General features: G+C 40.3%; 2 protein-coding genes across 7 annotated transcripts in view; both read right to left on the bottom strand.

The window, feature by feature from the left end:
- Positions 1-2,185: 2,185 nt before the first annotated feature.
- tars2 (threonyl-tRNA synthetase 2, mitochondrial) lies at positions 2,186-20,682 on the bottom strand. 2 transcript variants are annotated; one of them, XM_059507303.1, is made up of 18 exons: positions 20,548-20,682; positions 16,492-16,679; positions 15,152-15,266; positions 14,806-14,927; positions 14,578-14,686; positions 12,029-12,093; positions 11,872-11,950; positions 10,932-11,078; positions 10,635-10,733; positions 8,500-8,666; positions 7,843-8,005; positions 6,925-7,062; positions 4,432-4,509; positions 4,169-4,269; positions 2,884-2,985; positions 2,747-2,819; positions 2,543-2,657; positions 2,186-2,373 (listed from the first exon to the last, which is right to left on the bottom strand). In XM_059507303.1, the coding sequence occupies exons 1-18, from the start codon at positions 20,569-20,571 to the stop codon at positions 2,231-2,233; spliced, it is 2,028 nt and encodes a 675-aa protein (XP_059363286.1). In that variant the 5' UTR covers positions 20,572-20,682; the 3' UTR covers positions 2,186-2,230. The 2 variants fall into 2 exon arrangements, with proteins under 2 accessions (XP_059363286.1, XP_059363285.1); XM_059507302.1 differs by lacking the exon at positions 20,548-20,682 and adding an exon at positions 17,400-17,887.
- Positions 19,752-22,813, bottom strand: part of LOC132102695 (regulation of nuclear pre-mRNA domain-containing protein 2-like) — a 32,201-nt gene continuing 29,139 nt past the window's right edge. The window contains exons 10-11 of one of the 5 annotated variants that reach the window (XM_059507297.1): positions 20,502-22,765; positions 19,752-20,464 (exon numbers count right to left, since the gene is read on the bottom strand). In XM_059507297.1, the coding sequence (XP_059363280.1) occupies positions 20,805-22,765 (1,961 nt within the window). In that variant the 3' untranslated portion in view covers positions 19,752-20,464; positions 20,502-20,804. Of the gene's footprint in view, positions 20,471-20,501; positions 22,766-22,813 lie in introns of all 5 variants that reach the window. The other 4 variants (XM_059507300.1, XM_059507296.1, XM_059507299.1 and 1 more) reach the window with 4 other exon arrangements.

Raw genomic sequence — 22,813 nt, 5'->3', positions numbered from 1 at the left:
TCACTGATAGTCAGACCTTCTCAGAACAACACAGGAAGGCCTACCCTTTCCCCCTGTTCATGTCAGTGTCACCACTCTTTCACAGGAGGGTTTTACGCATCTATATGCAGCACTGCAAACCCGTGCTCATACTTATATACTATCAAACGTGCCGCCTCATGCACGCATAGCTGTAAACGCTCCTAAAATACCCGATGAGCTTCTGCGATGCTGCTCACTGAATGAAGAATGAGCTTGTGCGGTGGAGTGTTTGTGTGTGGGATGACAGAGGAAGACATGCCATCTCTAGTATGACGCAGTTTTATAAGATTACTTCAACTTTCTTTTTTTGGCTTTCATACTCCAAGAGGAAATAAATGATGAAGAAATGAAATCACAGTATGCAAGAAAAGGGACTTTGCTTTCCAAGACTGCAAGTTAAGCATATCTATTGCTCAAACTCACTGCAGGGTTAGTGATGTGACTAAACCCTTAACAATAAGTATTCAACATCGGTTTGTAACTTTTTGGTAGCTACGTCTTCTCTCAGGTCCAGTGGAAGTATAAATGCTGCTGTAAGTGTATCCATGAGCACTTCTTTGAGTCTTCAAGCAGAACCAGGCCATGATTCTCTCTCACCCTCTTCACATCTCAACATATTTTTCTTTCTGGCTTGGTTTCAGTCTGCAGAGAGAGTCCCAAAGTCCCACACACTCCAGCACGTCGCACTCTTTCACACGTGCATCAGATAAACCATCTTTGTTTTTTGGTGCCCTTTGTTGATCCGGTATGTTTGTTGGGGTGTGAGCATGTGCTTCGGCCGTGACCTCTTCCACCCATGTGAGTCACGTCCTCTCCATTCTGACGCCTTTCTTCTAATAAGGCAAAAACACCAGCGGGTCTCGGCCGTCCCTGACCTGTGCTGCTTTATCCTGTTTCATCAACAGCACTCCCCTTCTATGAATTACTCCTATTTTAGTCAGGCACTCACTCTGCTCTCTATTGAAGCACATTGGTTATTTTCATACACCGATCATGCAGGTGCTATTTATGTATTAACATATGGATAACATTTTGGAGACCTTGTAAGGGTTAACAGGTGAATTAACATGAGTTAATAATAATGACCTTTAAACCAGAGGTCTATTTTCCAAAAGCATCATTAGTGAACAATGGTCCAGGTTCTGTATTCAACTCTACTGATGGCGATGGAACGTGCTCCAAAGATGCTTCTGGGTTTCACTCCATTAATTATAACAATAGCATGCTTAATAGCACAAACAACTAGATTTTTTTTTGTTGTTGTTGTGAATTTAAATTAAACTTCTATTTGAGTTTTTCTAATAATTGCATATTAAGTATTATCCCCTTGCTAAAGACTTCTTAAAATACAAATGCAGTTACATAATTAAAGATTTATTTGTACTGTGAGAACAAGACTGTCATAAATATCATCAATAAAACAAACTACATAAAACGATTTAATAAAAAAAAAAAAAGTCATTTGTTATACTAAAGCAAAAATTAATTATTCATATAAAATATTAATGATTCAAAGTCATTTTCACAAATATTGATTCAATGCAATGAAAAACTTATGAAATTTTCCATAGACCCTAGTTTGAAAACTCCTGATTTAAGCCATATGCATTTTTGAATTACTGACCAGTTAAGCATTATTAGTGTTAATGAGAGTTTAAGTCGTTTGATTCTTAATTAATAAAAATAACCTACGCAAACTAGATCTTAATTTAAATTAAAATTAATTTTCTGTGAAAAAAAATAGTAAGCCTGGTATTTAAAATAATTGGCATTAATATGTTATCATTATACTAAACTAAAATAAATTAAAATTAATAATAATTAATATTTAAAATTGACTCTCACACTAAGTATTAGTCCAAAGCATAAAAAAAAAAGAAAATCTATGAAATTTCCCCAAAACCCAACCCCCCTAGTTTGATAATCACAGATTTTTGCACTTTCATATACATTTATGAATATAAAAGTTATTTGAGTGTTCCCTAGTTAATGTAAATGATCCACACAACACAGACCTTAATGAATATGTACGTTGATAGAGAAACAGAGACACTGAATAATAAAAGTACTTGACTGTTTTATTATAAATAAAGCCCTCCTGCGGCGGCAGCACTTGAGGGTCAGAGGTCACTGCTGATGAAAGTGTCCACAGGGATCGGAGCACATGTGAAGTGTGCTCAGACTCGCATCTCGTCCTCACGTTGAGTGTTTAAAACTCCTCCTGATTGCTGCGTGTCTGTCTGAGTTCAGTCAGCGAGCGCATCACTTCCTGCAGTGATATCTGGCCGAGCTGCTTCCCGGCTCTCGTCCTCACGCTCACAGTCCCGCTCGCACACTCTTTCTCTCCCACCACTGCGTGACAAACACAGAGAGAGGAGAGACTCCAGTACACGTGTACCAGCAGGAAACAATGAAACCCTTAAAGGTCAAGAGTCACTTCTGCACCACACACAACTGCACAAATAAACTGGGCTACAAGAAAGCATTTCTCTAAATTGAAAGTATGATAACGAATCCTTACCGAATATATAATTGTACTGTGCAAGCTGCGCCGAGCGGATTTTCTTATTTAAGGTGTTTCGACGATCATCATCAATATCAGCCATGAATCCAGCTTCCCTCAGTCTGCAGACCACCTTAAACCACAGCAGACTGCATCAAACACCCATAAGCAGTTTATAATCATATAAACTAAGTTTGTCCAGAGTGTAGTGTTTCCTCTGACCTCTTGTCCGTACGTCTCACTGCTGCCCCCTACAGGCACCACCATCACCTGCGCTGGCGACAACCAGAAAGGCCTGAGGAAGACAAAACATTAGTACTTCACCGATTCCAGCACCCACCGAACTCACAAACACACACCATTTCCCTCCGAAGTTCTCGGCCAGGATAGCGATCATCCTCTCCAGGGAGCCCAGCACGGCCCGGTGGATCATGATCGGCCTGTACATCTGTCCATCAGCCCTGTGACACACACACACACACACGGCTCAATCACATGACACCAAAAATAAAACCTCAAATCACCTCGTTCTCTCATATCACAAGCACCACTAATATGAAAACCAGACCGTATTTACTCTATTTTTCCAGAAGAAGTGTTGTTTTTATCACCTAAAACATGCTGTGACTTGTTTTCCAAAGCGGCTTGTGTAATGAGATTAACGTCACGCACAGATGCAAACATGCACAAGCGCACACATCTGCTCTGGTGCTGAACGAGACTGGGACGTGAGACTGCGTTTATTTCTACAACATATTTCTAGTTTCAGTTTCACTTAAAATAAATTTGTTTCGGCTTGCCATTTATAACAATATACCGTTTATAATCAATGGCAGTATAATTTTTATACATGTATTTTTAATTTCTGTTCTGTTCTAAACAGGGTTATTATTTAATTAAAACCATAAAAATTGTTACTTGAAATAAAATGATCATTAAATGAAATAAACAACTTTAAACTTATTTTTTAGCCAGTCACCAAAGCAACATTTATAATTCATTTAGTTTCATTTGTACTAAAATGAAAATAAAATAATAATAATAATAATCATAATAATAATAAAAAAAACTATACAGACATATTAAAAACAGTAACTAATAAAAATAGCAATACAATAAGACAAAAATTTTTTTTACAAAAAAAAGAGCAAACTACAAAAACTAATACAAAATATCAATAGAACTATAACAATATCTATTAATAACTGTGAAATTGAAAGGTTTTGTTATGGAATGAGAGGAACTAAAACACATCTATAATGTCCGTAAATGTTTTCTTAATGCCATTTTACTGAATTTAATAATAATAATAATAATAATAATAATGGGACTTATACAGCAATGCTACTAATGTGTATTTTTCTCTGAACAATGGAATTTTTCAGGTGCAACTTATTTTTCAGAAAATATAGTAAGCTGATTAAAAAAACAACAACAACAAAAAAAAACATTGTAAAATTTTAGTAAATTATATTAGCTTTGAGAGCAACAGGAATTACTAGATCCTGTCATTGTAAAATATCAGGATGCACATGATTAGGGGAATGTGCCTAATTTTCATGAAAATGACTAAGATCTTAATGGTCTTAGCAGTTAATGGATATAATTATGGATATAATTTCTTTATTCTGACAGAGATCTTACCCAGAATACTGCAGGTTGAATCTGATGGGCAGCTGGAAGTCCAGCTGGATGGTGGCACACTGGTGCTGTCGGCCCAGAGCGTCCCGGATCTGGATGTCAATCTGAACAGCAAGTTTTAAAATTATATGAATGTATAAGGGAAAGTGAATATCGTAAGTGTACTTTATTTTTTCTTGTTTGGCTTCACTAGTTCATGTTAAACAGCCATGTGGATTGCCCATCGTTATTTTTCATGCAGTGTCTGACCAGAAGACGTCTTTCACCTTTGGTCCATAAAAGGCCCCGTCTCCAGGATTCAGCTCCCAGCGCTCCTCAAACCGCTTGAGACTGCGCTCCAGCTGCTGCTCGGGGACAAACACCAGAGAGACACGGTTACACAGGAACACCGGGAATGCTCTGGCTCCGGAAACACTAATAGAAGAATCTGCTGTAAACATCTAACTCAATAATCTCTAAACACGCGCAGCTGAAAGCAGCATTAGTTTGAGGGAGAGAGCGCTAGGAGAGAGATTACTGCTTCCTTGTTTAAGAGAAGACCCCAGACAAACCCGGCCTGGAAACCACATCCATCCTTATAAAGCAAAGGCCTTGTGCCTGTTGTACATTAAAGGGATAGTTCACCCAAATATTGACAGCAACTATTAACATCCACAGTATTTAATGTCTACCATCAGCTGTTTGGTCTCTAACATTCCTCAGAATATCATTTTTGGGTGAAGAGCTCCTGTAGTGTGCTTTATATACTGCATACTCGGCTCTGATTGGCTGTTTGTTTCCCTTCTCTGACTCTCCTGACCTGCTCGCTTTATTCCACACGGTGACCCTGATCAACATCAATGAATCTCTGACACGTTTCCCGTCTGTTCGGACCTGCCCTACATCTACGCCTCGCAGCAAACTCTACAAGAGTACATGTACAGACAAGATCTCACACTCTCCACAGCACTGCAGGAGCACAAACACCTCGCACACGCTTCCACACGCGGGCTTGTTAACTACAAATACAACTTTTAATAATTGTTTCCAAACATTTTTATCAAATTCTAAATCAAGAAAATAAAGTAAAAATGTAAAAAAATAAAACCTATTTTGGCTTGGTAACTAACTGAAATACATACGTTTACGTTAAAGTATTAAAAATTTATACAAAAAAAAAATAAAGCTATATAAGTATACACACATATAGACGTGTGTGTAATATAAGTCTACTTATACATATATACATACATATTTATATAGGGCTGTGATGGTGGCTGATTTTTACCACCGCGGTAGTCATGGACCAACAACCGCCGGTGGCACGGTGTTTGAAAATAAATAAATAAATAAATAAATATATATATATATATATATATATATATATATATATATATATATATATAAAACAATGTCAAAATTTGCTCGTTAACGAAGGCGATAATTTTTTTCCAGTTTAACGTATTCAAATTATTTTACGTAGGGGCGGGGATGGCCACCCACTCACAACTGCTGCTTCTGTCACTTTTTCTCAGACAAGAAGTGAATTTATTCAGTCGCAGAATGACTGAACAGGAGACGTTTCAGACACGCGCTCCACTTCACTTTATTATCAGGTGCAAGTTAGGCGAGCGCGGACGGTCCTGTGCTCAAAGGCTGTGCGCGCTTCCTTTGTGCGTATCCTTTCATATCAAACTGCGAAATAAACTATGTGCAAGCAGTGTCGTGGTCAGTTAATTCATGGAATTACCAAAAAAGGTGATTAAAGCTGACTTAAACTGTGCATGCACGTAATATATTTTATATATATTATATACAGGATATATTTATATGTATGCACGTCTAGAAATCACTCATCTAACTAACACATCCTATTTAACTCGTCAGTTTGTGTTTATTTGAGCACTTCTGTCAGTGAACGCCGCCTGCAAAACACTAAAATAAATATCAAAGAAATAATGCTTATTTAGGCTACAAGAAAGTAGCCTAATTAAGAAAGTTAAATACACCCTGTCTAACGGACGCGAGCAACGCAGCGCGACAAAATACTGATTATAATCAGTGATGCTACACTGGATGCAGCACAACACGACATGATAAATCCCCGTCCGGTCTGTGATGTAGGCTACTGACACTGAGTTCATATGTCCTGTATAGACACTAGACAGACTAAACCTGTCGCAACGCTGTTGTGTTGCGTCCGGTTTACTTTTCCGCCACCAAGCAAGCTCAGTAACTCCTCTTCTGCACGCGCTCTCTTTGAAATAGGAACCCGTTGGCATATTTCTTGTTACCATCTTTTATTTATCGCGGTCTCGTTTGTATTGCCACAAAGTGGCGGAATCAGAATTAAATATAAACAATATATCGATATATACGATATGTCAAAATCCATATCGTGTTTAAAAATATCTCGATATATTTTAAATATCGAGATATTGCCCACCCCTAACATTTTATATATATATATATATATATATATATATATATATATATATATATATATATATATATATATATATATATATATATATAAGACACAAGTACAGAATTACTCAAATTTAGTAAAATGTAATAAAACTAATTAATAAAATTTAAATGAATAGTGAAAATATAAAAAAATAATAGTTTATAAACAACACTAAATTAACAGTGTCGGTGGGCGGTGGTCACAGGTGTGACAGACAGGTGTGCATGACAGACTGACAGCTGTGACGTGACTTGACAGGTGTGGTGTGACTGAGCTGTGACTGAATGACAGGTGTGACAGACAGGTGTACCTGCTCTGCAGTGTCCCAGAGGGCGGGCTCTCCCAGACAGGGCACGGGCCGCGTGGAGAGGAGACAGTGAAAGGAGAAACCGAAGACACGATACACGCTTCTCACGAAGTCCAAACACGCCGTGATCTCCTCCTCCAGCTGAAGAGACAGCAGCGGATAAACAACTAAAGGCTGTGTATGAAAGACACAGTATAAACACTGACACAAGAACAGAGCTGCACAAACGCACACAGAAACACTGTTTGATATGACGAACAAAGAGCTTGTGTGAGGCTCCTCAAGGGAGGGAAAATTAACATACTTCACTTCTGGAAATACACATGGAAACCAAGGGTGACTAGTTAACTAACTAAGTTTGTGTTAATGGCATTAGAAGACACACGACTGTCACTGAGCTTTTATTCAGTAGTTTATCTATGTGTGATTTGATTATGTCAGTGAGGGTTACACTGGTGACCTTATCTTTTTCTGATTTGAAGCACTCATTATGTTAAAAATTCCTGAAAAAAGCACAACACTCCCAGAACACTTTGCAGCAATTGAGTTTAGCTAACTAGAAGAACGCCAACCATAAGGAGGCCAATTATTACTAAACATCTAACGCTTACAGAGAACTCAAACAAGAAACTCATTCAGACTCGCTCAGATCCAAGTAAAATATCCCTACACTTCATATTACTACTATTAAAGGAAACGTTTTTCTCACAAATATTAATTATGTAATATGACACTGGCCAGTAACTGATGAGCCCTGACACATGCCTCTGCTTGGTCTGAAACTATTTGCTCTTTTGCTCTGAGGTCAAGTTCTCCTAAACCGTTATGAACAGATAGGTGCTGTGTAAGAGTTCTGCACGACTGACTCTATTACACCCTCGATGCGTTTGTAACAGTGAACCCAAAGCTGTGAAGCTGTACCTGCTCAGGTGTGCAGAAGATGTGTGCGTCGTCCTGGCAGAAGCGGCGGACTCTGGTTAGCCCCCCCAGCGCCCCCGAGTGCTCGTTACGGTGCAGCGCGCCAAAATCTGCCCAGCGGATAGGAAGCTCTCGCCACGAACGAACACGCTGCTCGAACATCACACTGAACAGAGGACACAGGAGGAACATGAAGAAATCATGTCACATCTGTCTCATTGTATTTATTTGATCAAAAAATAGTTCAATATTATTGAAATTTACAACAGCTGTTTTCTGTGTGAATCTCTGTTAAACAGAAATGTATTTCTGTGATGTGCAGCTGTATTTTCAGCATCATTCCTCCAGTCTTCAGTGTCACATGATCTTCAGAAATCTTGTGGAAATTTTGTGGAAACTGTGATACATTTTATTTTACAGGATTCACAGATGAATAGAAAGTCTTACGGACTCAAACATTTGAATGGTAGTGTATGAATAAACTGAATAAAAGCCTATTCATACCATATTCAAAACCAAGCACAACATCTCTCCCTCACACCTGCTTATAACGATATGAGTTTGGAGGTTAGGTCAGATTTCTGAATCTTGGCTGTTTGTCAGAGAAAGACAGATCGGTGTCTGGACAGTTGGACAGAATCAGCGTAGAGGAGCACTGACCAGTGTGCGGGACAGTTCATGGGTTTGAGAGCGAAGGTGTGTGGCTCACAGGTCACCGTGAACATGTTCTCACTGTAATGCTCCCAGTGACCCGATCGCTCCCACAGAGACCTGCTGTACAGCGTAGGGGTCACGACCTCGCTGAAGCCCCGCCTCCGGTACTCACTCTGACAGGAAGAGGAAGTGCTCACATTAGAATTACATGAGCCATTATGAGTGCCCTCCATGATAAAAAAAAATGTTGTAACAATATGCATGCAGAAACTTTTAGGCCTGAAAAAACAAACAAAAAAAAACACAGACTGTAGTTCAAGTCTTTGGTTCTTTTAATTGTGATAATTTTGGCTCATATTTAACAAAAACCCACCAATTCATCTCAACAAATTAGAAAACTACATAAGAAATAAAAAAAATAATAATTTAGTGAATTGTTGGCCTTCTGGAAAGTATGCTCATTTACTGTACATGTACTCAATACTTGGTAGGGGCTCCTTCTGCTTTAATTACTGCCTCAGTTCGGCATGTCATGGAGGTGATCAGTTAGTGGCACTGCTGAGTTGGTATGGAAGCCCAGGTTTCTTTGACAGTGGCCTTCAGCTCATCTGCATTGTTTGGTCTCTTGTTTCTCATCTTCCTCTTGACAATAGCCCATGGATTCTCTCTGGGGTTCAGGTCTGGTGAGTTTGCTGGCCAGTCAACACACCAACACCATGGTCATTTAACCAACTTTTGGTGCTTTTTCCAGTGTGGGCAGGTGCCAAATCCTGCTAGAAAATGAAATCAGGATCTTCAAAAAGATGGTCAAGAGAAGGAAGCATGAAGTTTTCCAAGATTTCTTGGTAAACGGGTTCAGTGACTTTGGTTTTCAAAAAACACAATGGACCAACACCAGCAGATGACATTGCACCCCAAATCATCACAAACTGTGGAAACTCAACACTGGACTTGAGCTATGAGCTTCTCCACCCTTCCTCCAGACTATAGGACCTTGGTTTCCAAATGAAATACAAAACTTGCTCTCATCTGAAAAGAGGACTTTGGACCACTGGGCAACAGTCCAGTTCTTCTTCTCCTAGCCCAGGTAAGATGTCTCTGACGTTGTCTGTGGTTCAGGAGTGGCTTAACAAGAGGAATATGACAACTGCCAAATTCCTTGACATGTCTGTGTGTGGTGGCTCTTGATGCCTTGACCCCAGCCTCAGTCCATTCCTTGTGAAGTTCACCCAAATTCTTGAATTGATTTTGCTTGACAATCCTCAGGCCATCCTTAAAAATATTTTGGTTTGCAGTAACAGTAAAAAAAATAAATAAAAAAGGGTCGGTAGGTAGGTCTATGTATCAATGCAACCTACAAATGAGAGACCGTTTACTTTTTAAGTGTTCATTGAATCGATTGTAATCGATTGCATGTCTAGATGCATTTTATACAGCAAATAACACCAAATATAGGTAAATCCACGGACAACAGGCAGGACGAATGTAAAGACCAATATTTCTGATGATTTATTGGCATGAAGTTTCGTGCACAATGACAAACAGGAGTGCAACATTCTCGAAAAACAATAAGCAGAGTGGACTGCCATAACGCAAAACATTTACTGCGTGCTTCAACATGGTTGTGTTTACGATTAGAAATTTCAACAACAACAAATCGCATAGGCGATTCTAGCACAAATTCTGTATCTGTATGCATGAGACTGTCTGAATACCGGCAGAATTCACTTTTCTAAACGGTTTTATAAACGGTCCTCTAAAGATCCTGAGGATCAGATTTAAGACTCATATTTTAGCATGATTTTTCTAGAAAGTTGTGAATCAGACGACAGAAGGCATGGAGTAGATTGTGTGCGTGACAGCAAATTTTTGATCATGTAGATCATTTAGAAACCTTAGTAATTTGTGTATTAAATATAATACAGTAGGCTTACGGGGTTAAGATTATGAAAAACAATTTAAGGCAAGCACGTCCACATTTTTAAGTGGTGCAGTATGTCTTTGGCCACTGCAGAGTGAACGATGACCTACACCCTTCTTAGAGCTCACTTCAACCGCCCTAAAGACACCATTACTGCTGAAAGTGGGACATGGACATGTGTGTGAGGGTGAAACTGTGCTGACGTGGATGGAGTTCATACCTTTATAAAGTCAGTGAGTGTGTTGTATATATGAGCTCCTTTAGGCATGAAGAAACAGCTGCCAGGACTGACATCATGAAAGAAGAAGAGCTCCTGCGTCTGAGACAAGAACAACATCAGAGCCAGCTGGAGAGATCATACAACACACTGAACTGTGCTCGGGCTCATACTGACACACAGCGGCAGGGATGTAACGTCATGCAAAAGCAAATGTCATTGTTCAAATGCAGGATGAGAATGGTCCTGTTCATGAATCGAGACTATCTGTATGTTCCTGCTGTCACATCTGGCTCTCACCTTCCCGATCCTCCTGTGGTCTCTCTTTCTGGCCTCCTCCTGTTCTCTCTCCCATTCCTCTCGCTCTCGCTCTCCTGGAAAGGCCACGCCGATCATTCGGAGGATAGCTGACGCCTCTGTTGAGCCGGACAGAGTTACAGGAGACACCTGAGAGAGAGACGGACAGTGTAGAAGAGTTCATGATGAGACAGAGGAGTCTGATCTGGACACAGTCCGAGCTGCTGCTGAGACTACTGCAATACATTACTTTTATTCAGCAAGGATGCATTAAATTGATCAAAAGTGACAGGAAAGACTTTTATAATGTTAGAAATTATTTCAATTCTGTTCTATTCTATTAATCTAAAAAAAAAAAAACTTATTTCAACATTTCAGTGTGTGTTTAGGGTAACAAAAAAAATGATAAAAATAAAAAACCTAGGAAACAAGAGGCCTGGAAACAAAATGTTCCATAAATAAAACTGAACTAAGTCCCGTGTCACAATCCTAAAGAGAGAAGGACAGCTTGTGGAAAGAGAAGGGAAAGTGTGAAACAGGAAGAGCAAGAGATATTAATATCAGCAGGAAACTGCTATTCCTATAACAACAGAGCAAACACTGTTCCTATAACAACAGAGCGAACACTGTTCCTATAACAACAGAGCAAACACTGTTCCTATAACAACAGAGCGAACACTGTTCCTATAACAACAGAGCAAACACTGTTCCTATAACAACAGAGCAAACACTGTTCCTATAACAACAGAGCGAACACTGTTCCTATAACAACAGAGCAAACACTGTTCCTATAACAACAGAGCGAACACTGTTCCTATAACAACAGAGCAAACACTGTTCCTATAACAACAGAGCGAACACTGTTCCTATAGCAACAGAAGAGTGGGATCGAGTGTGCTCTGTCATGCTAGTCAAGCTCAAACACACGGAGAGTGAGAGTTACCTGGAGCATCTTAAAGGCCTTCAGGAAGCCCGTGTGTGGCAGAACAACACCTGAACACACACCCACACTGTCTCCACACCTGAGAGAGAAACACACACACACATCAGACACCAAACACACTCCATCAGCTCCAGCAGGACAATGAGAGACTTCAGACCTGTAGACACTGAGTGTGTCTCCCATCATCTGCTCTTCAGCCAGCCGCAGCCTGACAGCATCATCCTACCAACACACACACACACACACACACACAGACGAATCAAATGTGTATTCATCTACAGATCGTCAAATGAACCGAAAATGCTGTAGAGTTTTTCAAACATCCTTCATTTAGGAATCCTTCTCACCAGCTTATGAATATAATCAGCTTTAGTTTTATCTCATGCTTTCCTAGTCTTTTCTTCCTGCGGGGAAACATCCCAGCCAGAAACTACAATGGTTTACTATCAGTTCATTTGGAAATTAAATACAATTTATTGTGTAATCAAAACACCAATAATGACCCCACCCATCAAAAAACAAAGTGTGGCAATTATAAACAAGGACGAGATACATAGGGACTCTCTTTTTGAAATATCTATACTATTGCAGGCTGATCCTTCAGATGAGAGATAAAATATGCATTTTTACAACTGTCTAAATCATATTATACATATAACAGTCATACAGTAGACAGTCATAATTCATCAACTCAGGTTTATAAGCAATCGCTTTCCAGAAATGTGTGTGATCCATTGAGTGAGAATCACTCTGAAGCACCACTTTTTTTTTTTTTTTTTTTTTTAATTAAATGATGGTTTTTCCATCCCCAAAATATAAGATATCTTAAAATGAACATTTAAACATTTGTTTTACCATTTCATGCATTGAACCAAGTAAAGTCTGTGTGTTAAACACTGAACAGAACACAAGAAACACAAATTGTACAGCACACTTCTTTTAAATCATACAACCCGAATTCCGGAAAAGTTGGGACGTTTTTTAAATTTTAATAAAATGAAAACTAAAGGAATTTCAAATCACATGAGCCAATATTTTATTCACAATAGAACATAGATAACGTAGCAAATGTTTAAACTGAGAAATCTTACACTTTTATCCACTTAATTAGCTCATTTAAAATGTAATGCCTGCTACAGGTCTCAAAAAAGTTGGCACGGGGGCAACAAATGGCTAAAAAAGCAAGCAGTTTTGAAAAGATTCAGCTGGGAGAACATCTAGTGATTAATTAAGTTAATTGATATCAGGTTTGTAACATGATTAGCTATAAAAGCTTTGTCTTAGAGAAGCAGAGTCTCTCAGAAGTAAAGATGGGCAGAGGTTCTCCAATCTGTGAAAGACTGCGTAAAAAAATTGTGGAAAACTTTAAAAACAATGTTCCTCAACGTCAAATTGCAAAGGCTTTGCAAATCTCATCATCTACAGTGCATAACATCATCAAAAGATTCAGAGAAACTGGAGAAATCTCTGTGCGTAAGGGACAAGGCCGGAGACCTTTATTGGATGCCCGTGGTCTTCGGGCTCTCAGACGACACTGCATCACTCATCGGCATGATTGTGTCAATGACATTACTAAATGGGCCCAGGAATACTTTCAGAAACCACTGTCGGTAAACACAATCCGCCGTGCCATCAGCAGATGCCAACTAAAGCTCTATCATGCAAAAAGGAAGCCATATGTGAACATGGTCCAGAAGCGCCGTCGTGTCCTGTGGGCCAAGGCTCATTTAAAATGGACTATTTCAAAGTGGAATAGTGTTTTATGGTCAGACGAGTCCAAATTTGACATTCTTGTTGGAAATCACGGACGCCGTGTCCTCCAGGCTAAAGAGGAGGGAGACCTTCCAGCATGTTATCAGCGTTCAGTTCAAAAGCCAGCATCTCTGATGGTATGGGGGTGCATAAGTGCATACGGTATGGGCAGCTTGCATGTTTTGGAAGGCTCTGTGAATGCTGAAAGGTATATAAAGGTTTTAGAGCAACATATGCTTCCCTCCAAACAACGTCTATTTCAGGGAAGGCCTTGTTTATTTCAGCAGGACAATGCAAAACCACATACTGCAGCTATAACAACAGCATGGCTTCGTCGTAGAAGAGTCCGGGTGCTAACCTGGCCTGCCTGCAGTCCAGATCTTTCACCTATAGAGAACATTTGGCGCATCATTATACGAAAAATACGTCAAAGACGACCACGAACTCTTCAGCAGCTGGAAATCTATATAAGGCAAGAATGGGACCAAATTCCAACAGCAAAACTCCAGCAACTCATAGCCTCAATGCCCAGACGTCTTCAAACTGTTTTGAAAAGAAAAGGAGATGCTACACCATGGTAAACATGCCCCGTCCCAACTATTTTGAGACCTGTAGAAGAAATCAAAATTGAAATGAGCTCATTTTGTGCATAAAATTGTAAACTTTCTCAGTTTAAACATTTGCTATGTTATCTATGTTCTATTGTGAATAAAATATTGGCTCATGTGATTTGAAAGTCTTTTAGTTTTCATTTTATTAAAATTTAAAAAACGTCCCAACTTTTCCGGAATTCGGGTTGTAAATCACAACTATTTTTTTAGAGACTCCCCCAAATCGTGCAACTCTAGATTAAAGTGAGTTTCTCTCAATCTTTTCTCACTTTGTATGTACACGTGGAAGTGTAAGGACAACTGAAGTACACTGTAAAGGTCAAAAGCTAGAGGACAGGCTGACCTGGAAGAGCTCTTTCAGGTCCTGTACCGTGACCTCGAGCTTGATGAGGGGAATCTTCCCAGATGCCATCTGCTTACACCTCTGCTCCACGTCCAACAGAGAGAGAGCACTACGACACACACACACACACAGCTTTAGGTTTCACTTCTTCGTTTCATGCATCTCAAATAAAGTCCAGTGATCTACTGGTTCTCATCAGGGGCTGGGAAGGGAACAGACAGAGTTTACTTGTCTTGGAGCTGGTAATCACAGTACAGGCCTGTGTCAGAGACTCCCTCTCGACACACACGAGCGCTGAAGAGATTCTCCATCACACTCGCTAACACACACGCTCCGGTGCGCCACACCACCTACACACACACACACACACACACACACACACACACACACACACACACGTCAATCACAGCAGATCACACTTCAAATCAATTAAATAAAACTAAACAACAATAACAACATCATAATATTCAACTTCAGCATCAACTATCATTATTTGACATTCACGTTTTTAAGGCGAAATATTACGCAGACATTTTTTTGAAAAGTTAACCCTTTGAGACTCAAAAGCTGGCACCTGTCTCCCCTCCAGCGAGTCAAAGCCCAGCAGCTGCAGTTCACAGTCCTCCAGCAGAGGACGACTCAGATCCCACAGCGCTCCGTTCACTCTGCCTGCCACTGCCCCTTTAACACTGAACACACACACACACACACACACACACACACACACACACACACACACACACACACACACACACAAATTATGGCAGAACCAACAGTTAGTAACAGTCTAAATCAGCACTTAAAAAAAAAAAAAAAACAACAACAAAAAAAATGAAAATAAAAATGTAATATAGGTGTAGGATTTACTTAATTATCTGTGAAATATACTAGCAATGAGTGAAAACAATGAAAACAGGATTTAAAAAAATATATATATTATTATTTTCGATTTAATAATTTTTTTTTTCCTAATCTGGGGGCCTTACCAAATTTAGGATAACTTAAAATTATTCAAATGAATATACTAATACACTAATGACTAATATTAATTCATTTATTTTAAAATAATCACATTTAATATAATATTTAAAGGGGTTACTTTCTCTTTGGAGTGTTACAAGCTTTTGGTGCATAAAGAAGATCTGTAAAGTTGCAAAGACTAAAGTCTCAAATCCAGAGAGATATTCTTTATCAAAGTTAAGAGTAAACCACGCCCCCAAAACGGCTCATTTAAACACGCCCCACATGTCTGTGTCACGATGTTGGAAGATTTGCATAACACTGCCCAGATGTTCACACAAAGAAGGAAGGAGTAACTTTCTGCAATTACAACTTTGCAGGGACAGTCTGGTGCTTCTGACTCACAGACTGTAAGTACATGTTTTATATGTAAAGGATTTGCCACTGATGATTGAAATGCTAGTTTTGAGCAGTGTAAAGTAGGCTTGATGTTTGTCATTTCTCTGATCACAAATGCGGACATGGTTTTATCTTTACGTCAGTAATTATGTCCCCACTGAATGCCACAAAAGCCTAATTTGTAATGTGTTTTATTGGTTTCGTCTCATTGTGCTGGGACACACATCACAGTATGGTGAGGGGCATAACATTTACACTTGAGGTATTCAGCCAATCAGATGATCGTAGCCTTGTAAATATTGATGCGTTTCAGAAAGGAGGGGCATAGAGGAGCAACAATACTGTACATTATGTGGAAAATAATGTTTTTTTTTAACCTTAAACCACAAACATTTCATACAGCAACTAATGTTCTTTCAAGCAACGTCATAAGACTCCTTTAATATATATATGGGCATTGAAAATAATTCTGGACATTGTGAGATCTTTGAGGTCAAAAGGGTTGACAGTCACTGATCTAAAATCAAGAGGCGTGAGTCTGTGTCTTATATTTACCGTTCACTCTTGGCGATCTGTAATGGTGAGGTCACACCAGCTGACCCTTTGACCGTCCTGCCATCAGCCAATCGGATGGTCAGATCCGGTCTCGATGCTGTGTGCTCCTCAGCAGCTCCAGTCACATGCCGATCACAGAGAGACTGGAAGATCCTCAAGCGCTCGGTCTGACAGGCAGACGCATGCAGCTGGAACAGACAGAGAAACATGTAATCAGTCACTGAGCAACAACGACTTCACAAGGAAATGCGAGGGAGGGGAAAGGCTGAAGATAAACCACTGGAGTTCTGTAGGCATTCAATCACACCACACCTTGAAAAATAAAAAAAGGCCTGTACGAAAGCAATACTTCAAGATCACAGAACTGAATGACTTGGTATCAATGGCATACTGAAAATATGCTGCTTTAATCACATTAACAAATACTAAAAATGTAAAGTAAAAAAAAAAAAAAATTCAATTTGAATGTGGTCCTTGGCTTTAATGAGAGCAGCACTGCACTAAACCTGATGATCATGTTCTCATAATGATTCAGAAGAGCATCTTCAGCTCCAATGGAAGAGATGCCACATTTCTTACAACATTACTTTGAATTAGATGCGTTTTTTTCTGCCTAAGATTAAAATTAATGCATTTTAGATTGTGGTCTGACATTAATCCACACTGTACTAGTACAATTTACACTACACCAGTCTTCACAGAAAGCTTTATATATATGCAGCAAAGAATAAATATGCAATAAATTAAAAATACATTTGCATAAATACAACAAAAACAATTAAAATGCATGCACACACACAAAATGTTCTAGTTAAAAATTTATCCAAAACTGTTATTTTACAGAAGCTCCGTTGAGCCCATTCTCAAAGACAGCCTAAGACGACACTGTGAGTGACGGTCCTGCACACCTTCCCGTAGCTTCTGCTGCCGCGGAGCGCCGCCTGACAGACGCGTCGCCTCCCGAACACAGCCGCGAACATTTCACACAAAGCTACGGATCATCATTTATCCTCCAAAACACCAGAAGATGCCCTCTCTCAGCGGGCCGCCATTTTCCCGGAAATACTACAGCATCACAGAGAAAGAAACCCGATTCGTGGAAGAATTCGAACGAGGGCGGGCTCTGAGTGCGCAACAACCAATGAGAAGCGAAGCCAGACGTGCGTCACGAGCGTCCGCTCAGTACGTAAGAAAACACATGAACTGATAGCATTCTCCTGCATGAACACACGCCACATCAAAACACACGGATTTCAAGGAGGACCGAAAAACAGACAACGGTGTAGGTTTATGAACGCAACACTATATCTATGTCGAACCAAAGCAAAATAATATACTAAAGGAACAAGCTGAAGTTAAACTCTTCTGCTCCATCCCTTGTGTCTCCAGTCGCCTGATCTGATGAGTCTTCACACATGCATTCACTACACCGCCCTGTTTCTACAGGATGATAGAGAGACATGCAAAACACTTTGTAAGTGTCTGTTTGGCAAACTAGTGCACTAGTGAGTGCTGTCTCCTGAAGGACATTGTTCCACAATATAGATACAAGCATTTACATGTTAAGTGTGTTTCAGACACAGCTCCATCTCAATTTCAAATAACCAAATGTGTAGATCTGGTTTTGGTTTCTGTTTGCAATGTATTGCATCAAAGTCCTTCATCATTAGCTGTCTTTAGTTCTGTGCAAACACAGAGTAAACTTGTAGGTACACTCTCAGAGAAATATATAAAAGGGTACAAAAGCTGTCACTGGGGTGGAACGTTTTCAAAGGTACTTTCTGTTACTTTTAGGCATTAGTATGCACCTTTAAATATAAATGTGAATCTGAAAGTGTACAGAGAGTGTTTTATATATGCATGATCTACTGGTCATCGAAAAGGCTAACATTGGGGAAATGAGTGACCCTTCCCTGTCGTAGGATTGATAAATTTACAAAACTAGGCCAAATTCAACAAGTGCACGTTTTTTTTTTCAGATAAGAACCCCACAATCAAGTAATCACTGATCATCATCAGTGACATTAAATATACTATACAATACTGTGACAATGTTTGGTCGCACATACAATTTCAGTGATCATTAAGGATGTCAAAGTGAAAATGAGGATCTCCTCCAATTGACATGACACCTGATGATGCTTAGCTGGATATGTGTGCAGATGTCTGACACATTACCTTTTAGTGAATAAGAATACACTATAACAGCACAATATGTCGTTCAACCTCTGGAAGGGTAAGTGTCAAGGATATAAATGCAAAAGAAAAATTTGGAGAGGTTAACGCAGTTGTTTAAATCTGCCGTTTGATCATTTTCTTCATACAGACCTTACCATCAATCATCAATATCATTACTGTAGGGCCACAAAACTCAAGTCTGCATTTACCAATAGAAAAACAAACTCTGTATTCAAAAAGAAAATGAATTGAAATTTTGATAAAAGTCATTATGGTCCCTGTTTGAAAGTAGTACAATTAAGCACTTCAAGGTGTTGTTTTCTGAGAATAGTGCTGTAAATTAGTTTGATTAACCAGTCTATCCAGACAGCTATCTGCACCTTTGATATGACTGAATGAAACCAGATTTTACCGCAACACTGAGAAGTAAAGCTGTGGTGCAGCTGGTACAAAACATATAGAAGTTGATCTAACTGAAGGAGTGGCTCACAGTTTCACATTTCTGTCACACTTGAAGACTCACTGCATTTAAGCATCCTGCAGATTCATTCTGAATTCCAGTGCTTGTACATAACAGGCTGATGTGCAAAAAGCTGGCACTGCAAATACTGTTAAATAAGTGTGTAGGTTCTTTGGAATACTCCTTGTGTTAAACACTTTACAATGAATGCAAATGTCCAAATGAAGACACCAAACCACGCTCCTTAAATATTCAACATTTCTGCACTTAAAGGAAAGATTTTTAACTATTGTTTTTCTTACACAATACATGAAAACTACAACGATGTACAGATTATATTCACATTTAAGTGGACAAACTTTTTTTTTTTTTTTTTAAAGCAGATCAACTTTGTTGTGAAAGGATGTACTATTTGATTTAGTTTTACGAACAATGCATGTGACATCACATTCTGAAATTCTAGAAAACAAAGACAGAAACTCACACATTTCAATTGTGTATATGACTAAGTGTTAAACTATCTGTCAATCCTAAATCCTAGAGACAAAGAACTGATTTAAAAGATTAACATTTCAGATTCAGTGGCAAATGTAAAATAAACCAAACTAATTATTTCCTCTACTTTCATTTGAACCTAAAATTCAGAGTTGTGTATTCAAGCTTGAACATCAAGTTATACGACTTAAAGGAGAGAACAGAACTCTTTTTAAGTAAAAACAAAATAACAAAAGAATCCAGGTACATTTGTTCTTGAACAAAGTATGAAACCCCCTGTAAAGAACAGTCTCCTTCCTTTCAATAATATTTCTCCACAAAATGCTTTTATTAATCAGAATACATGTAAGAACTCTATGAAGAAGAAAAAAAAAACACGCAAAGGAGCTCTTGAAAAGCACTCAAAAACTACCGAGTAGTTATGCCTTGAACACTTGGTTAGCTTATATGCAATGCGAGCCAAAATCTTCACATCTTGGTGAAGGTTTATAAAGATGCTGTATTTTAGCTTTATGGAGCTTAAGGATCACTACAAGCCATCATGGTTGCCTAGCATTACATCTTTGTCAATAATTTAATCACTCCGGAATAAAACACAGTTGAAATCCACTGGTTTTGTGCTCAAAGTGAAAGAGTAACAGAGGTTAACAGACAAAAAAGCAGTAATACGGATCCTGTCAACAGCAAGAACAAGTATTTACATGGGAAAAATGAGAAAAGCAAGTGTTATAGGGTGGAGAAGTGAAGGAAGAGTTACTGGAAGGAAAGAAATAATCTGCGCATCTACTTACAAGTCATCCATATCTCTCTCTCTCTCTCTCTCTCTCTCTCTCTCTCTCTCTCTCTCTCACACACACACACACACACACACACACACTCCATAACCACTCCCTCACATTACACCAATTGAACAGGATAACCACCTTTTGCCTTCTTTCATATTCCATGGATGTTTCTGGATTTCCACATTCTCCTCCTCCTAGTTCATCTCCAGAGTATCTGAAAACTTCTCTTTCACTGAGAAGAGTAGTGCTGTAACGTGGCTGTTCTGGGGCATGACATATCAGTGCATGTGTATTTACATGCAGAATAAGTCTCACGCTGCGATTCGCAGGTGATGCTAGCTTGCTACACTGCCTATTTCAGGTTGTACAGAGCATTTAGCACTCATCCTAAGATGCTAATAACGAGGGGGCAAGAACGGTCTTTTGGGTGGGTTGAAAGACCCACCGCCAAAACTACCAGCGGGACGCTTTGTCCCAGGTAGGAGGGGTTCACGGTTAAGGGAGGGGGGTGGGAGGGGCAGGGATCCTCTGGGAAACTGTGGGGAACGGAGCAAGTGATGCTGGTTTGGTAATTGGAGGAGGGGCAGAGGGGAAGAAGGACGGCGGGGTCTCTGATTTGGGTTATTGATGGGTAGGCGGTTGGGAATAGACAAATGGGGATGGGTTTCCCCGGCTGGGGATGGAGGAGTAGGTGTGGTTGGGGTAGATGGTGATGGTGGTGTGGGAATGGGGCCTTCTCGAATTCTGCCCAGGAGGGGTGGAGGAACTCCCGGGGTCCCAGGACGATGAAGAGGTGGGGTGTGACGCAAGACAAACTGCTCTTTCACTGTGCCTGGGCGTGGGGGATCTCCCAACAATGAAGGGAGTTGGGGTTTGCTGCCTCTAGGAGGGGCACTGCCCCCGCTACCTCCATGCCCTGCTCCATCTGGATGGAGGTTGGCAGGTGGATAGGGTAGGACTCGGTCTATCGATACAAGGACACCACCAACCATAACAGTGGTGTTTGAGGTGAGGGGGAAGTCTCTGGAAGGATGTGTGGTTTGAGGGATGGGAGGAAGTGGGGGTTGGACTGGAGGAATGGAAGAGGGAAAAAATGGAGGGGGAGGATGGTGTTGAGGAATGACATGAGAAGGTCGTGTGGGGTCTTCTTTTGCATAGGGTGGAGGAGGATACTGTGAAGGGGGTGGAAGGTGAGCTGGAAGAGGAGGAGGAGGAAGAGGGGGGACCATTCCCAACTCCTCAGAATTCTCATGGCCTCGACTACCAGGGTGGTGTGGAGGTGGAGCTTCCATAAACTCCTCCTCTTCATACCAGGCCCCACCCACTCTAGAACCAGCACTGCTCCCTCTTCTAAGGACTCTTCCAACCACACGGATGCTTTCCACCGTCTGGATGCGGTTACCATAATCAAGGGTTTCGATTGGGGCTCCCTCACTGGAGGATGAAGAAACAACAGTCTCAATGCGGTGGTAGTGGTCTCCATTGTCAGCTGAAGCTTTCCTTTCCTTGTCTTTCATCCCATCGTCAGATCCTCCACTTGGCTTGCGGGAGCATGCACTTTTCTCTCCCTCTCCATCCATCTTTGCCTTTATCTTATGATCCTGCACCATGGCAGCTGATGGAACTTTCAAACCTGGTACTTTTCTCTTCAGCCCTTCTTCCTCTTTGGCTTTACTCATGGCCTTGACTGGTTTAGTCGCACTTGGGCTTAAGGCGGCAAGTCGTGAGGGTGGTGGTGTGCGGTAATCCCTGTCTTTCTGCTCGTTTTCTCCCAGAGCCTCTCGTGGAGTGATCACGGCATCCCAGGGGTCACTGTGATAGGCTGTAGGTGAAAGATTATGACCTCCAGACAGATCTGCACTTTGAGGCTCACTGAGTACATGGGGTGAGTCCATAATTTCATCTTGGGTGGGTGTGCTACCACTCTCATCTCGGACAGGGGTGCCATCTAGGTTGTCTCCACCAACAAGGAGAGGGCTATTGCTGCCTACGTCGTCTAAGCCAAGTCCGAGAGCACTGAAACCAGGATTCCCCTGAAGGAAACTATTGATCTTAGACTCCAGGCTGGGCATTACCACAGCCTCGGTCTCAATTTCTTTCTCTCTCTCTTTTTTGTCTTGTTCTCTTTCCTTCTCTCTTTCCCTCTCTTTCACCTTCTCCCACTCTCTCCCTTTCTCTCGCTCAGTTTCTCGCTTGAAATTGTTGCCCGTGGTCTTTAGGGCCTTCGGTGTCGTTGGGGTGGTTGTGGTGGAGGTTGCTGCAGTTGTGGTGACAGCTGAAGAGGCAGGTGAAGATGGAACAGGGTCTGGAGTAGTGAGAGTGCCTGAACGCGCTGATGAAAGGAGAGAAGACAAACCTGCAAGATAGAAATTTAATAAATATTAAAATAAATTACTGATTCAAA

This window comes from Carassius carassius, chromosome 24 (genome assembly GCF_963082965.1).
Source record: "Carassius carassius chromosome 24, fCarCar2.1, whole genome shotgun sequence".
NCBI classification, from domain to species: domain Eukaryota; kingdom Metazoa; phylum Chordata; class Actinopteri; order Cypriniformes; family Cyprinidae; genus Carassius; species Carassius carassius.
Note: the sequence above shows the minus strand (reverse complement) of the source record. Positions and strands in the feature narration are given on the sequence as shown.

Excerpts from the sequence above, each read along its gene's own strand:
- tars2 (XM_059507302.1), bottom strand. The coding sequence starts at position 17,471 with ATGTTCGCGGCTGTGTTCGGGAGGCGACGCGTCTGTCAGGCGGCGCTC. Across the intron at positions 2,986-4,168 it reads TTCAACCTGCAGTATTCTGG|GGCTGATGGACAGATGTACA; the intron begins GTAAGATCTCTG and ends TGTGTGTCACAG. Across the intron at positions 2,820-2,883 it reads GAGAACTTCGGAGGGAAATG|GCCTTTCTGGTTGTCGCCAG; the intron begins GTGTGTGTTTGT and ends TGTCTTCCTCAG.